Source organism: Lycorma delicatula, chromosome 7, assembly GCF_047948215.1.
Source record: "Lycorma delicatula isolate Av1 chromosome 7, ASM4794821v1, whole genome shotgun sequence".
Lineage (NCBI taxonomy): Eukaryota > Metazoa > Arthropoda > Insecta > Hemiptera > Fulgoridae > Lycorma > Lycorma delicatula.
Window position 1 is genome coordinate 110,927,295 of NC_134461.1, and position 18,251 is coordinate 110,945,545.

Below are 18,251 nucleotides of genomic sequence, written 5' to 3' on the forward strand. Positions count from 1 at the left end.
ATCATTTTTTTAAAAACACAATAACATTTAGAAATTTTTAAAGATTAGAAAATTATATAAAAATAAATTGATCTTAATATTACAAATAAAATTAATTTCAACATGTGGTATTTCATATTTAACTCCATAAAAAACTAACACAATTACTTCATTTAGATCTACACTTGACAATCATTAGTACTCGTAAATGACCTATGTGGGTCCACTATAACAATAAATATTATACCTGTCATTTAAGAGACCGATATAGCAAATAGTATTATATCATTATTGCTAAATCGTAACTTACACATAGAAGTAAAATACTGTGCGTATTTTTTTCTCTAAACTCTACACATTTAATAATAAATTAAAAATTCATTCATCATATTTTAGCATACGATGTAAAATAATTCTTAATAGTCGTCATATTCAACAAAATAAATAAATATAAATTCCAAAATGAACACACATTTGAATAGTTTGATGAGTTCGAATGCTTTTCTCCACAATCAACCAAAAAGGCTGATTTAAATAAATAGTCTGATTTTAAAAAAATAGTTCAATTTTAAACCAGTAATTGAAATAAAATCTAAAAAATTTAATAATATTTTTTTAAAGTTTTTGTTGAATTTTCCTATTCAATACAAGTTTTACTTCCCAGTTTCTATACTGTTACTTAATGAGAGCAAGGATTTTCAAATTTAAAACAGAAAAAAGAAACAATTTTTATTCTACAGTAACCAAACAAGAATCAAATCTTTATGTAATCAGTTATGACCAAAAGATAATATAGAATTTTAATCTACTAAAATGATATTATAGGAAAATCATGTTTGAAAATGAGGAAATCCATAACGCAAATTAATCATACAAAATATTTATATATATATATATATATATATATATATATATATATATATATAACTAATTTTATTCTTTAGTACACATAATAAGTTTAAAATCTAAAAAAAAAGTATAATTTTAAGTATATTAACAATATAACACAAAAAGGGTTAATTGTAATGCATAAAAATGAGAAATAAAATTATAAATTTTAACAAATTTCATTATGTTATCTTTTTTTCAGGAAGAACAATCTCAATTTTTGTTCTGTAAAATAAAGTACAATCATAAAATTTTTGCGCAGTAGAAATAACAAATTCAGTTAAACAAAATTAATGTTAAAAAATTCTTTTGTTAAAATCAATTAAAATACATAAAAAATTATTGTTTGTTTTGAAGTTTTTTTTTTCACTTGCATTCTAATCCATAAAAATACAATCTTTACTTTGCCGGCGAAAATGGCTAGAATAATTATATTTAAGAGGAATGTGGTATCAGGTCAAAAATTGGGAATCGAGATTTTTTGCAAATGTTTACGTTTTAGTGTCCAATTAGTTCTTCTTTTTCTGTTTACCCTCTGGAACCACCGTAAGGAATTCCTTCAGAGGATGATATCTATGAATGTCTTGTACAATTTCAGGTCGACCATTCCTGATATGTGTGGTTAATTGAAAACTAACCACCAAAGAATATCGATCTAGTATCCCACTTCCAACTAATTCATCTGGACCAAACCAACATGTCTATGTATATGTATGAATGTGCACTGCTTTTTGCCTTATATCTCAGGACTGACCAAACCAATTTTCTCCAAATTTGACTCGAATATTTCTATATGAGACATTGATAATATTCATTTTTTTCAAAATTTGTCAATGGGGATATAGCAAAAAAACCAATTTTGATTTTCTTTAGAGGCATTTTAGAGAAAATTTTATTAAAACAAATTTATTATATACAATGCCTACATAAATAATCAATTTTTTTTTTCAAAAAAATCAATCCTCACCACTTAAAACTGAAATATGTTGTTTATTTATTTATTTTTTTTTTTTGCTTTATCTTCCTTAGGTTTAAATATTTTTCAAAGATGTTTTGAAAGTTTATAGTTCGTACCCAGAGCTATCAAGAAATGTTATAAATTAAATATTATACATTTTCAAATATACATACATACGCATACATTTAACATTTACACTTATGTGTTATACATTTATAAATTATAGAACCCCGATCTAAAAAGCAGTTAAGGTTTTGAAAAACATTTTTTTTTTTTATTTTAGCTTCTTATTTTAGGACTATGAAATTTACAAAAAGTTTTACTTAAGAAAATTTGTTAAATTAACCTATATAGGAATATTTTTATAAAAGGTTTTCTTAAAATTTATTCCCCACCTTCAAAAAATATATATTTTATATATTCTCTTTTTTGTCTTTTATCTCTAACGCTTTTAATTTTTATTACTAATGGCCGGGGAAGTCATGCAATACTTTTCCAGATTATTTTAATGTAGTTTTCTCTCTTATTATGTGTAATTGTTTATCATTAGTTTTAAATTTATATTTATAGCCTTTTTAATTTATACATCGAATTTTTTTAAATCCGTGTTGTCAATTACTAATAGTTTATTGTTGTACCAGATAGGCTAAAAATTCTCCCAATAACTAATAAGAAAATAATTACTAAAAAAAAATTAATAAAAAGGTTCGCCATTATTACACGTTTAATTCAAATTAGAAAAGAAATTCAAATTGCTATCATTTTTTTTCTTATGAATTTTTTGATAACTTTTAACTATTTAATTGCGGATTTTTTTCCAATAAGATTTTGTATCCATTTTAATTAAATCAAGTTTTCAATTAACAATTTAATATGATTGAAGTTTTTGGATCTGAAGAAAATATGTTTACGAAGATTCAACAGCACAGAAATTGCAAGTTGCCAATTCACATGTACATAGTAGCCATTCTATTTTATCTCGACGTCTTATTTATTCTGAAAATCTTTGGCTGAGGTTGTATCTTACTTAAAAAGCATAATGAGAAGGTTCTTCCTGCAAAAAACATAATGACAGCTAATATCAAACAAAGTATTGTCTAATATCTCGGGAATAACATTTCGTATAAGTATAAATCCCTGATTACACTTGTTTAGAAGAAATAAGGTTCCAGCACTCCATCTGAGATCCCCCAACAAAACACAAGTATCAGGAAAATTAAGTTTCTTCACCATTACTACGTGAAGATTTTCCATCAGACCATTAAACAAAATTATGTTTAATACAACAATAAAATTGAATGATGATTCATCAGACCATATCTCTGGGTTTCAAAACTTAAAAAATAAAAATAATAAAACAAAATTAAAATTAAAATTAAAAGACCTAGAAAAGGCATTCGATAATGTAGACTGGAATAAAATGTTCAGCATTTTAAAAAAATTAGGGTTCAAATACAGAGATAGAAGAACAATTGCTAACATGTACAGGAACCAAACAGCAACAGTAACAATTGAAGAACATAAGAAAGAAGCCGTAATAAGAAAGGGAGTCCGACAAGGATGTTTCCTATCTCCATTACTTTTTAATCTTTACATGGAACTAGCAGTTAATGATGTTAAAGAACAACTTAGAATCGGAGTAACAGTACAAGGTGAAAAGATAAAGATGCTACGATTTGCTGATGATATAGTAATTCTAGCTGAGAGTAAAAAGGATTTAGAAGAAACAATGAACGGCATAGATGAAGTCCTACGCAAGAACTATCGCATGAAAATAAACAAGAACAAAACAAAAGTAATGAAATGTATCAGAAATAACAAAGATGAACCACTGAATGTGAAAATAGGAGGAGAAAAGATTATGGAGGTAGAAGAATTTTGTTATATGGGAAGTAGAATTACTAAAGATGGACGAAGCAGGAGCGATATAAAATGCCGAATAGCACAAGCTAAACGAGCCTTCAGTAAGAAATATAATTTGTTTACATCAAAAATTAATTTAAATGTCAGGAAAAGATTTTTGAAAGTATATGTTTGGAGTGTCGCTTTATATGGAAGTGGAACTTGGACGATCGGAGTGTCTGAGAAGAAAAGATTAGAAGCTTTTAAAATGTGGTGCTAAAGGAGAATGTTAAAAATCAGATGGGTGGATAAAGTGACAAATGAAGATGTATTGCGGCAAATAGATGAAGAAAGAAGCATTTGGAAAAATATAGTTAAAAGAAGAGACAGACTTATAGGCCACATACTAAGGCATCCTGGAGTAGTCGCTTTAATATTGGAAGGACAGGTAGAAGAAAAAAATTGTGTAGGCAGGCCACGTTTGGAATATATAAAACAAATTGTTAGGGATGAAGGATGTAGAGGGTATACTGAAATGAAACGACTAGCACTAGATAGGGAATCTTGGAGAGCCGCATCAAACCAGTGTAAATGACTGAAGACAAAAAAAAAATTAAAATGAAACAGCCAATACAATAAGTAAATAAAACAAGAGGAAATAAACCGTGGGGTTAATAAAGTTGTTTTTTTTTTTTTTAGATTGGATTAAGGGTATTGGTAATTTTATTTTTTTCGTAGGTCATTTGTTGCTTTAGAAAGAAAAGTAAATTTTTCACAAAATTTCACCATTCTACTGAAATCATATTTGTGGTATGCTTGAGCAATCTTGTGCAATAACACTTACATTTTAATTCCTTTAAAATGGTTTCTTGTTTTATTTTTTTTAATAAACTTGTTTTTCAGTGTTTTCAATCTAAAGGAAGACTTTGTGGTCAATTTTTGAGAGCGTTTAACTAATGTCTCTGCAATAAGTATTTTTTTTATTTTCTAAAGTACAATTAAATCTACCTGGAATTGAAGCATCTCCAAATTTCCAATATTTTTAAATATTATGTTCGGCTTATATACATGCTGACGGGTTGGTAGTGAAGAATTAAGAAATTTCGCATGTATTTCTTTATGAATGCTAGCAGTATTCTTATTACTTTCCCAACACTGAAGCATAAAAACATTCTTTTCTTCTATAATTAATTATTCTTTATGTCGATGAACTGAAAAATAATGAATTATATATAAGAACTAATTACTACCAACTGTTAGACCAAAATTAAAATTTGCATGCAGGGGTAACGTCTTTTAGCACGCCGTCTACTTAAAGTATACATCAACTTCAGATTGCAACGATGTAAAAATTCACTTTCATAAATTTCAAATAACTTGAGCTGAGCTCACAGCAGTTCCAGGTATCCTCTAGCAGTTTTTTTGCCGTTTATCAATTAAGGTGTAATGTTAAAGAGGTTAATGAACATTGTTTTGTTATTCTTTAATTAAAATGTTTTTTGTAAATTACGTTTACTGTATGATTAAAAATCATGTAATTAAAAAAAAAAAAAAAATATATATATATAAATTCTTAATAAATCTGTTTTTAAATGTATTATTAAACATATAAATAATAATAATTTTAATATGTTAATATGCTAGCAAGTACCCTACTGAGAATTTTGTTTGTTAGATTAATATAATTATTAGTTTCTTTATTTTTAATTATGCTCGCTTACTATTTACGGATTTTTAGTGTCTTTAAAGTTATACAAATGTATTATAATCTAAATAATAATAAAATAGATTTTATTTTAGTTTTTTCCATCGGTTCGGGTGGCTTTGAACCGCTTGTACGGCTGGTTTTAACGAGTCGTGTGAACATCTAATATGATCGCTATCTTCCTTAAATGAAATTTCTTTTTCCTTGTGTACACTGAATATTGTAAAGAAAAAAAAAGAAGTTATTTATAATTATCCATTTATTATTCTGTCCAAAACAGTACAGCAAGGTCATCCGCATAAAAAAAAGAATTTATCCAATGTTTGTAATCCCCTTTCGTTTAGCTTTAGTCAGGAGTAGTGGAAAGTATAAAACAAACGGACGTACCTGGTTCTTGCTTACTCTGTTACTTAGTTTGTTCATTAAAGTTCTCCTTATTCTGTTTCAGTCATCGATTTATATCAAAATTATCACACTGCTTGTAGCTGGTAACATTGTATTTGTTTATGACGTTATATAAATAATTTACGGTAATATTTTTCTTATTTATTTATGTAATTAAGATACGTTTAATATAATTAAGATATTTTAAAAACAAAAATGGTAAGATGGTTTAGAAGGTGGACTTACTATTGTTGTTAATTATATTTCATCCTAGCACATCTGCCAGTCAAGGGCAAGAGCAAAAGGTTTTCACAATTTTTATTTTTGATATTAAAATAAAATTTAACTGTATGGAAACCACGTACAAAATATATAGGAATAGAAGGTACAACTTTTGTGTGTGTGTGTTGGAATAACAGGTACATTTCTCCTACTTTATTATAAATAAATATATATATATAAATGTATAAACTTATATACAAATTTGCTGAACTAAGGTTGCATATGAATCAAACTTACCTGGAAATTTTTTTCCGTTGTTTTATCGTAAAATTATACATTTTATAAACATGTTATTTTCTGGTATTATTTGAGGATACCCTTATAATACTTGAATAATCAAAGTATTACGTAAATTTGAAAAGAAAAAAGTACAAAAACTAAAATGTTCCAAGCACCGTCCAAAACACAAACATGTATATTATATATATATATATATATATATATATGTGTGTGTGTGTGTGTGTGTGTGTGTGTGTGTGTGTGTACACGTCGTCCCCACCTTTCTAAAGTAACGAATGTGAAAAATTCAACTTTTCAGGAGAGTTAAACAACAGTTTTAATGTTAAATTTTAAATAAGAATGCATATTCGTAAAAGTGAATGTTTAAATTTAGCTTTCCTAAAAGAGATACACATTGGATAATTTACCACAAGATGCAGGACGTTCAGATTAGGCGTAAACTGACGAATCTGAAAAACACGATTTTTCATATTCGTTACTTTAGCATGGTGTTGATGACACACACACACACACACACACACACACACACACACACACACACACACACACACAAACTATATGTATGCAATTTGTTTAATTCCACTCTTCCCAGAAATTGTTTATATTCAAATACTTTTTAATATATCTTATGTCTTAACAAATATATGTTTAAAAACCTACATCAAGATTATGTAATGTGATGCACGTATATAGAATTATAAGATTCCCACTGTCCCTACCGAACCTCTATATTATATATACAACTGGGTTATATATTGGTTCAAAAGGTTTTAAGATGAAATATCTCGATTTTTTATGATTTTATTATGCGTGCTTCATATCTTGTGCAGGAATTTATTTTGCCTGCCCTACAGATGACCATGTAATATCATCTAACGAGACGCATTCATATAGAATATCAGGATTCTCACTGTCCGTACCTACCCGCCGAACAGTGAAAAAACGTTTTTGTCAATTTTCAGACTGATTTTTTGTGTCTAAAAAGATTTATCAACATCATGGTACCACTGCGAAAAGCAGCTGCGTAGATTGTAAAAAAAAAAATTATTTCAATCGGGTTAATAGGTAAAACGTTATTCGTGAACAAACATAAAAAAATATACGGGTCGAATACATAACCTTCCTCTTTGAAGTCAGTTAAAAAGAATTGGGTTAATAACCTCTTTCCAATCCGTTTGAGCATTCTAGTGGACGGATGTTTTTATTCTACTTGAAATGACTAATGTCAGTCATCAAGAATCATCGGATTCTTCCAAAACTGAGCTTCCTCTAAGAATTCCTCAAACAAATCCTCATTTATTACTTAATTGAAGAACTTTCCGAGGTTGTTTTTAGGACTTTTCAAGGTCACAATCGATAGTTGATGCATATCTGCTGGCCATTCCGAGCAGAATAAAAAAATAATCAGCCCGATACGACCAATAGAATGTCAGAACAGAATGGAAATAAGTTTTGGGCACGCATTTTATCTGTGGTTGGAAAGGAAATAGAAAAACAAGGAGACTAGTGGTGAGACGTGTTGTAAATGGAATAGGTTTTTAGCTTCTTTAAAAAAATATAACATTACTTTGTAATAATAACGTTGCGAAGCACCAAGAGGCCACTTATATATATACATCTATTTCATTGTAATATTAATATTTTATTAATTGGAATATTTTATATAACAAATATATATATATACAGTAAATAATCTTTTTTTAATTATAATATTTCCTGAATTTTTTATCTCCATTTACTAAATGATAATAGTAATAAGTATATAAATAATTATCTACAAATGAGTTATTTGTGTACAATTAATGTACCTAATATACAAGTAAATTATAATTTCGTATTGGATTGCTGAAGATTCAGGGTTATCTGTGACGTAATTCTGACCGATCTAGTGTATAATATCAGTAATACTAATTTTTGTGTAATACTGTTAAAAACTGAAATACAACAGTCTGCGATTAAATTTGATCCGCCCACTAAGTTCCCGTTTTTAATCATAATTTGCTCCTTCATAATTAACCCTTCTCATATCACATAAATGAAATATATTTTTTAAATAATCTGTTTTATCCATAAAATATTAGCAGATAATCGTTTTCGAATGATTAAAATATTGATAAACTTGAAACTGTTTCTAATTTTCCATTTTTATTCACGATTTTACTAGAAATTTTTGTCACCTGCTAAAAGAACATGAAATTAGCCGGTGATACCCTATAAATTTAGGTTATTAAGGTTGCATATGAGTGAGACCTAACCTGGGAATAATTTTTTTCCATTGTTTTATCGAAAAATTATATATTTTATAAACATCTTGATTTTCGGTATCGTTTGAGAATACCTTTATAATATGAATAATCAAATATTATGTAAATATGAAAAGAAAAAAGACAGAAAAGATTATATGTTCAAGTACCGTGTATAATACAAGCATATGTACAAGCATATATATATATATGCCTCTGCATGTGTGTGTATGTGTATGTGTGTGTGTGTGTGTGTGTGTGTGCTTGTACTTGTCTGTGCACGCAAATTTATATATATATATTTTAAGTCCACTATTTCCAGAAATTTCTGTTTAATTACTAAATAATCTATTTTTAATTTCATTTAAATCAGGTAAGTTTTAATTATTTTTTTCTTCTTAAACTGATATTCTTCAACTAAATCCAGCAGTTGCCATTATTAGGAAGTATTTTATTTATTATTTTTACAGATTACACACATTTTTTATGTATCTTGTACATATAAATATAAATATATAAACATTAAATTATAAATTAATAATTTATTTTTATAAATGAACACAGTCCTCTTAATAAGTATGATTAACTATTAATAATAACTTATGACGTAATCACGTACATGGTCGATTCTATTAAAATTTCTGGTTGATTTTGTGGTGTGTGGATACCTGGTCGATTCGATTAAACAACTGATCTAAGTAATAATTGAAACATTGAACATAATATTATTTTTTGCTTTATTCATCTGCTTCTGTTAAATAAATTATTTGTAATTGTTATTACTTTTGTAAATATCAAATTATGCCCATCTCCATGGCGGAGTGATAGCATTCTACTCGTCATCCGAAGGTGTTCAGGATTCGACTCTCGATCAGCCTTGGCATTTTTCATTCGCTACAAAATTCATCAGTCATAAAGTAACTGTAATTGGTGGGAGATAAACATGTTGTTGTTTTGAAAATAAATAATAAAGATTTTCATGTAGATTCCTTTTCTTTAATGTTTTAAACGGTTTTACTAACTTTATAAAACTGATATTTATAAATGTATCTTGTCAAATATTCATTTTTATACGGTTTATATCTTGCTAATATTTTTTTCTTTGTTTTACTAGCGTATAATTTTAAACTTTACTCGGATCTCTTTTGGCAAACATTTCTTTTTTGCATTACTTTCCTTATCCGTTTTCTGTGAAGGTATTTTTAAATGCTACTACAATTTTTCTTTTCAAATAATTTTGATATTTTATTAACTGTAAAATATTTTTTGACACGAAAAATTACCAATGAGTAACTTTGCCAGTTAATAAGTGTACTAAATTGACTTTTTTACTTTTAGTATTACAAATTTTATTTATAAATACGACATTAAAACAATTTTCTTCTTCAATCTATATTACTATTTCCTTTCATACTTTCATTTAAATGAATATATTTTCCTTTTTAACACGTACTTTCTTTTTAATGCGATCGGTGATTATTAAAGTTATATGTTTCTTTTTCCTCTTTGATCCTTTAACGAACGTATGGGCGAGGGTACCTCGGACCCAGTACGTTGTTGTGGGTGCCGCTGAAAAACGAGCAATATGTAATTTTTCCAGACGGTAGCTGCGAGTTTTGCTTCAGTTACATTTAGTCTCTAGTGTTGTAGGTCGTCCTCAATTTGCTTGACCTATGTTTTCTTCGGTGCAGTTCGTTGGATCTTCCACTGTGCAGGTCGCGGATGGAAGTCAGTATTCATGCATTCCACATACGCGCCCAAATCACTGCAGCCTGCGCTTTTGTATTTCGAGTTCAATTGTAGGTTGTTCAATATATCTGAACCTGATTGTGTGATTTCGCAGACGATCACACCGTTATAAACCTAGTATTCGTAGTAGGCATCGCATTTGGAACGCTTTTAATTTGTTTAGGTCTTCTTTCCGTAGCGTCCATGTTTCTGACTCATATTGAAAGACTGCTAATATGAGTGCCCGGAACTGTCGAATCTTTGTCTTCAAGGTTACATTTGGTTTCCTCCATAAGCACCAGTTCAATGGTTAGAAGGCAGCAGTTTCCTGGCCAATCCGGACTTCCGCGGATGATGATATCTTCTTTTCTTGGATTAATGACCCAAAGTATTTGAAATTTTCAACCTGCTCAAATTTGTATTCCGGTCAAGTAAACAGCAGATGGTGAACCATCAGTCGTTAGAACCTTGCTTTGTTTAGCAATAATTTTGAGACCTTATGGATGTGTTGCAGTCGCAATGTCGTACAGGGGGTCTGTCGCCTCGGCATCATCATCCGCAAATATAGCGCTATCATCGGCAAACATTAGATCTGTCACATAGCCGTTTTCGCTGTATTGGATACCGCGCCGGCCATTGAAGGCTTTCTGCATAATTACATCAATAACAGTATTGAATAGTAAGAGTGAGATGACACACAGCCTTGCCATCCATCGGTTCGTATTTGAAATTCATCAGACAGTTCATTACGGATGAGTATGCGGCTGCTAGAGCCATTGTACATTTCTATGAGTAGTTGGATAGTTTTCGCAAGCATAAGTTCTGACTTCAGTGCCACCCATAGTGCTGGTCAATGGACGCTGTCAAATGCCATCTTGAAATATATGAATACAATGACTATTCGCTTCCCTCAACGTATTTGCCCTTCCAACATTTGCCTAAGAATAAAAATCTGATCGCAGCAGCCTCTCTATTTGGGCGAAAGCCAGTCTGTTGTTCTCTAGACAGTTGCTCCTGATGTTTCTGTAATTGAGTTTGGATGATCCTCATAAAAGCTTTTCCAGTTATCGAACTTGGCGGCTTATGCCACGGTAGTATTTGCATTCGCGACTATCACCCTTCTTTAGTATCGGTATAACAATCGCTTGTTTCCATACTGTAGGAATTTTCTCCGTACGCCATATTAACTGTAGTAGTGACTTATGCGTTTGACAAGGATATCGCCACCTGCTTTCAGCGTTTCAGCTGTTACTCCATCAATCCCAGGCGCTTTGTTGTTTATGAGTTGTTTTATCTCTATTTTCACTTCATCTACTGTTGGTATAGAAACAGTGGCTTGATTTTCCAAGGTCAGTTTCAGTTCCAAGGTTGGCGAGTTTGGTAGTGGGATAGGCGGCGGCTCATGGCTGTACAGGTTTTGGAAAAATTCTTTTCATCTGTATAGTCGTTCCATAGGAGATCGGTTTTCCATCGGCTTTCCGAATATCCACATTAAATGTCTTAAATCTTCCACTTACGCGCGTTTAAGTGTTGTGTAGAGGTTCGGTATTCATGTTTTTGTGCAGCTTCTTCCGTTTTGGTCATATCATTCCAATATGCTGCACGCTCAGTCTTCAGCTTCCTTCTGACTTCCCGGTTCAATTTTCTGTATTTTTCATAATCAACTAGTTTTGTTAGTTTACGCTGATCGACTAAGTCGAAACATTTATCTGATATCCAAACCTGTGTTCGGAGGCGTATTGGTGGGCAGATGTTCTTGGCGCATCCTTATACGATTTCAGCTATCTGGGTTGATTCAGCAACCACGTCATCATGTTGTGTTAAAATGGCAAACTGGTTGGTTGGCTAACCAGTTGGAATTGGTGCTTATTAACTGGATTAAGTAACTTTGACCAGTTTTGCTTCATTGTTGGGGTGCCGGTTTTTTTGCACGCAGGAGCCTCAATTGCATCGTTGCACTTGCACGCTTTGCAAGTTACCTTGCACGTACAAGGTAATGATCGGGACCACAATCAGCCCCACACATTACTCGTACATCTTCGATTGTGGATCGAAATTGAGTGTTAATCAGTACGTAGTCGAGAACTGATGTATCTTTGCCATTTTCATGGGGCACGCCATGTGAGCTGATGCTTCTTTGGGTGGTGAAAGAGACCGTTTAAAATTAGTAACTGATTGGCTGTAGCGAATGACAGTAGACGTAATCCATTGTCATTGGTAATCCCAAGCTCATAGTTCCCGAGAGTGGTTTCCCAGCCAGTCCTATCGACTCCTACATGAGAATTTAGGTCACCAGCAACAATGATTAGGTAGGGGTTAGGAACTGGACCGATGGCGTCATGAAGTTCATTGTAAAAGAGTCCTTGTTATCATCTTGACCTGATTCAATAAGCGCATACACAGAGATGGTATACGAATTGTTCCAGCTGGTGTTAAAACAGCTAAGCGGCTCGAAAGGGTTGAAAGGCCAATACGCTCTTGGTTGTTTGCCGATGAAGCGCAAAACCAACGCCTTCGGTGTGTTTCTCACCACCAGAATAAGATAATGCGATCACTTCATCACTATCTGGCACCCGTACTGTCGTTGTTCCAGTACCCGTAAATCTGAGTTCTGAAAGCGTTGCGATGAATATTTACGTATTAATTCTCGTGCAATAATTTCTTTTTAGCCGACATGATGAGCAGTGCGCGCATTCCATGCCGCCATTTTGATTTCCTGACCTGGTGTGATGATCCGATTATTCAGTAATTGTTGGCCAGTATCACACCAGCACCCTGACCTCTGTTATCAGACAGCGCCGGCGCATCAGCTATAACCCCGGATGCGGTAGCATTATCTCATACACTTGACTCCTTTTCCATTGGGTTCATGCCTACGTTTACGGTCTGTCGTCAGCAGACCAACCTTCCTCCCGTCCTAGTTTTCACCAGGACCCCGGACTTAGAACATTCCAAATATTAATCAAAAAAGCAAAATCCATTGTCAGTGCCCAAGTATAACATAAAATAACCCTTCCAATGTAAATCAGTCTATAACAAATCAAATTAATTATAAAATAAACATAAACAAATCATTAACAAATGTAAACAACATCCAGGTAAACAAACCACAACCACAAAATGTTTCCAAAACATCAATTAAATAAATAGAAAAATATGTTCGGCGCTCAAATATAGCATAAAAATATCCATTAAACATAAAGTAACATCAAAGTCCAAGGAAAAAATACAAGTAACTGCCTTAATAAATATCAATACCAGACCTAGCCCATAGCAACCAAATACCCACCACGAATACCCATTTTGATATTTTACTTCATTAATTTCTATTTTAAGAAATTTTTTCTATTACGTATTTCTTTTTCCCGTAATAGTAAACTAAAATATTTTATTTTATTTGTTAATTTCAAGTAGTAATCTTTTCTTAATAATTGATACAAAACAGCCACACTTTTACATCTTTTATCATATTTTAAAATTGTTGGCACCTTACAAGTATATTTACTTGATTATATTTTTACAACAAATGTTTAGATAAATCACTACTTAACGGTTAGCTTACTGGCAAACCATCCTTTTGAACGTAATATTTATCATTAAATATGAAAAAAAAAATTTGTTTCATTTTTTTTTTGACAACAGTTAGGTATTTCTTCCGAGGATGAAATGAAATGCAAATTTTTGTAGCGTGTGAAAACGCCATGCCTGACCGGGATTCGAACCCGAGACCTCCGGATAAAAGGCCGAGACACTAACACTCGCGTCACGGAGGTCGGCTTTGCATTATTTACCTCGCCGATAAAATTATTTAAATTCTTATTGTTTTATAATTATTTTTATAAATTATGTCTAGTCATTTTTATTGTTTTATTTATAAATATTCTGTAATATCTAAAGATATCATATTGGTGTTTTTTTTTTGTTTTTTTTTACATTCGTTAACCCTTCAATTTATAATTTTTTGAAATTTTTTATGCTGATACTTTAACGAATCTATTACCACCTTTACTGGTTTATTTCGTCAATGAATTTTTATCGAAGATTTTAAAATCTTATTAATTTAAAACAGAAGGCCCCCACTTCTGTTTACATTATCTTTTAGCCCTTCTAGAATTTTATTAAATAAAAAATTCTACTTTGTAAGAATAATTCCCTTTTGAAGTTTTTTTTAAATCTACCGTTAAAATTTTTCAGTGGGATAATTATTTATTTTTATATTATTATTTTCAATAAAATTATATATTTTATTTTTTAATTTTATTTTCCCGGCGAATATAGCTAGAATTAAATGGGGTACGGTGATCAAGTCAAAAATTGGGTAGTGGATTTTTTAAAAATCTTTACGTTTTAGGATCCAACTATTTCATCTAAACCAAAAAAAAAAAACATATTATATGCGTGTACATGTCGCACTGCTTTTGGCCTTATATCTCCGGATTGACCAAATTGATTTCTTTCAAATTTTATTCAAATATTTCTATAAAAGGGGCATTGATCGTATTAATTTCTTTTTTCAAAATTCGCTAAGGGGATCAGGGATGTTGCAAAAAAACAGTTTTGATTTTCTCCATAGGCATTTTAGAGAAAATTTTCTTACCTACAATGCATACATAAATAATCAATTTTTTTTCCCAAACATCAACCCCATATGGGGTAACCCCATATGTTTTGGGTTGATCACATCTCATAAATGTGTTTTTTTTTTAATTTTATACTTCATATATACAGTTATTAAGATATATATCTATCTACAATCCGTTTAAATTATAGACCCCGGACCTAAACATTAGAAAAGGTTGATTTGAGTTTTATTTCCTTATTTTAGCCTTATTTAAAAGGGTATTAGATTTTGGAAAAATTTTACTTTAAAAAATTGTGTAACCCTTTAACGTATTGCTTATGTAGGTAACTGTGACCCCTGTCTGTGTGGGTCTTTTTTTTTTTAAATAAAAGTACAGAAATGAGCATGTTAGTTGAATTTACTTATTTTACCTTCTACTTAAGATTTGTGCATAATATTTCAAACTTAAGTAGTAAACATTCTATAAAACTGATTAATAAATATTTTAGTATGAAAAAGGAGGTATACAGCTTAAAAGGTTTTGTTAGGTGATAGATCTCAAAACATGGATCCATGCACAACCAGCTTCACAATTAAGACACCAGTAGGAAAATCCTTCCTTTTACCATTTTTATAGCAAACAACACATCTCTTTTGTGGATTGGCTTTTAATAATAATCATTATTGATCGTTTTATAATCAGTATATCGTGTTTTATAATAATCATTTCGTTTCAATTATCTCTTGATTTCTTTATCTTATATTTAAAAAAATACTATTTCAGAAACTATAATTAAAGTTAATTTTCATTTAAGTTAATATCCTCTTTGCATAATTGTAGGATTGTAGGATTTTTTTTATGAAATTCATATATTTGTTTCCTTAAACCCATTATTATTTTTTTTCTCTTTTAAAGTTTCTAGTTCTCAGTGTATATTTTAAATTAAATTTAAGATTATTTATCTTTGATATTTTTGTATAAATTATCCTCAATGAATTTTAACTGCATAATTCTATTAAGTTATGAAAATTGCATAACGCAGTACATATTCTATTTTTATTTTTTTTAATCTTCAATCCCTTTCTTTAGACTAAATTATTGACAAGATCATTTTTATGTATTTGAGTATATAAAATGTTTGAAATTGCTAAATATAATAAACAAAATACTCCCCCCTCAAACAATAGGAAACTGCCAAATTAGTTGAAGAGTCATCATCTGATTTTCTACCTGACAGCAGGACCCTTATGCCCCTGCTGTTTTCATCCATTTCTATCTCAAACCTTCATTTCATTTTCATCACCTTGTAATTTCCAATCTTCATCTTATCCTTTTTCTTCCTTTCTCCTTCAACTCACCGTTCAAGTGCAGTTGTCAAGATAAATTTCCTCAAACCCCACGTCCTAAGCAGTTTACTTTCCTTTTATTCAGAACTCATGTTGATAACTTCATTTGTTACAGAGAAATTCAAAAATCCATTTTAACTCTTTAAACTTGGAATTTAAAAAAGTTATACGAAGATTACAAACAAAAAAAAAATTGATATCTTTATTGCTGAACAGTTTTTTCTGACTGTCAGTTACAGATGGTAGTCGTTGATGCTGACACTCTATCACAGGAAATAATAACTAAACACAAACCTAAAACTCAACACTCAAATGTTTACCACAACCTGATACTCATTCACCTATACAAATGAGGTTTACATTCTTTGAACAATTAAATCCATGTTCGCTTTTTAATTCCACTTCTTATTTTAAATTAATGTTTTTATTATATAAATATATTTAACATAATTTGAAAAGCAGTACTAATATAAATAGACAAGACTATTTGTATTATTAGTGATACGTAATGTATTAACAGTAAATATTATTTATCTCAAACATAGAATGTAATGAGAAGATTGATAGAAATTGTATAACTAAACCATTATTTAAACATAACAGAAAAAAATACAATAATTTTATGGAATAATGTGATTATTATTACTGAAATCAATTTTTGAACAGTTATATATTCAGAAATTTAAGAGGAAAATTATCATGTAGGAGATAAATTAATCCATATTAATACATTAACAATAAATTAATACATAGAAAATAATAAATAACAAAAATATTATGTATTTTATTTCTAACAGTAGCACCAAAAGTAATGTATAGCATACATCAGTTAAGTAATATCTATATAGAGTTGGCGATATAAAAATGTAATTTGAATTTCTCTTAAAATTTATAGTTAGAAAATAATTTAAAATTTGTAATATTAAAAATAATATTGTTAAATCATAAAAAATAAACTAATACTTCATATTTTATTTTTAGCAATTATTTTTCAGATAGTGCGATCATTATTCTAATTTATTTTTATTCACAATTTTTATAACTGAAATGCGATGGAGATATTAATTAAAAGAATATATATTTTAACAATTTTAATGATACATATTTCAAGATATATATCATTAGCAATTTTTATAAAAAACAAAGAATCTCTGGAACTTGTTGCTGTTGTAAGTTATAAAGTTATTTATTGTTGTAAACCTATAAAAAGTATTGTTTATTATGAACTAGTCAGTTTATTGTTAGTACTATACTATTGCAAATTGAAATCATTCATCAGTAAAATCAAAATCGTTTACTCCTAATTATTTAAAAATGACTCATTTTCAAAATAGATTATCACACAAATTTATATGACTGACAATTTAACAAACCATTTTCTGATGAAATACTATTATAAAGATTAAATAGTAAAAATAATTTTATTTTTCAAAATTTCTTGTATACAATGAGAAGAAAATCACAAGCAGGCACAAGGACAGATTTAATAAACATGTATCTCGCATTACAAATTTTTGTAACTTCATTAAAACAGTCAAACAGATTATTAACATTATAAACAATCCTCAAATCATAGACATAAGACCACTACAATATACTACATAAATACACATACACTTTCTCAGTTACTCAGCATTGCCCAGGTTTTGCATAGAGAGAATAAATAAGGAGGCATCATTTAAATATCTTTATTTTTTGTGTGTAAATAAAAAATGAAGAGGGGTTAGTGTATGGCATACTGACAACAGTTTTATTTATCTCAAAGCTTTTACTGTAAAGCATGATGGTGCACTAAGTTTTTCCTTAATCTGTTTGGTGCACAGACAAATAAATTATCTGGTGTGCAGACACTTCAACAAGCTGCACATAATTGGCCATGCAAAAAACATGGATTTCCAAGCTAATGCCTATCACACAAAATGACTGCCCCTGCATCTTGTTGATACTCATAGCAAATGCAAGCCAGATGTGAATCTGCAATTGTTTGAACTCAAAGCCATATTTGTGTCACTATATATTAACGAAATGTAAAGGACAAATACATCTTCTCCCACAGCATTCCCCGTGATTGTGGCTTTTATTGCGTTGGGCAAC

At 29.9% G+C, this 18,251-nt stretch overlaps 1 protein-coding gene across 2 annotated transcripts in view; it reads left to right on the forward strand.

Moving 5' to 3' along the window:
• Positions 1 to 5,764: 5,764 nt before the first annotated feature.
• Positions 5,765 to 18,251, forward strand: part of LOC142327416 (prostatic acid phosphatase-like) — a 56,057-nt gene continuing 43,570 nt past the window's right edge. The window contains exons 1-2 of one of the 2 annotated variants that reach the window (XM_075370455.1): positions 5,765 to 5,902; positions 17,139 to 17,326. In XM_075370455.1, the coding sequence (XP_075226570.1) occupies positions 17,210 to 17,326 (117 nt within the window). In that variant the 5' untranslated portion in view covers positions 5,765 to 5,902; positions 17,139 to 17,209. The remainder of the gene's footprint in view (positions 5,903 to 17,138; positions 17,327 to 18,251) is intronic. The other variant, XM_075370456.1, reaches the window with a different exon arrangement.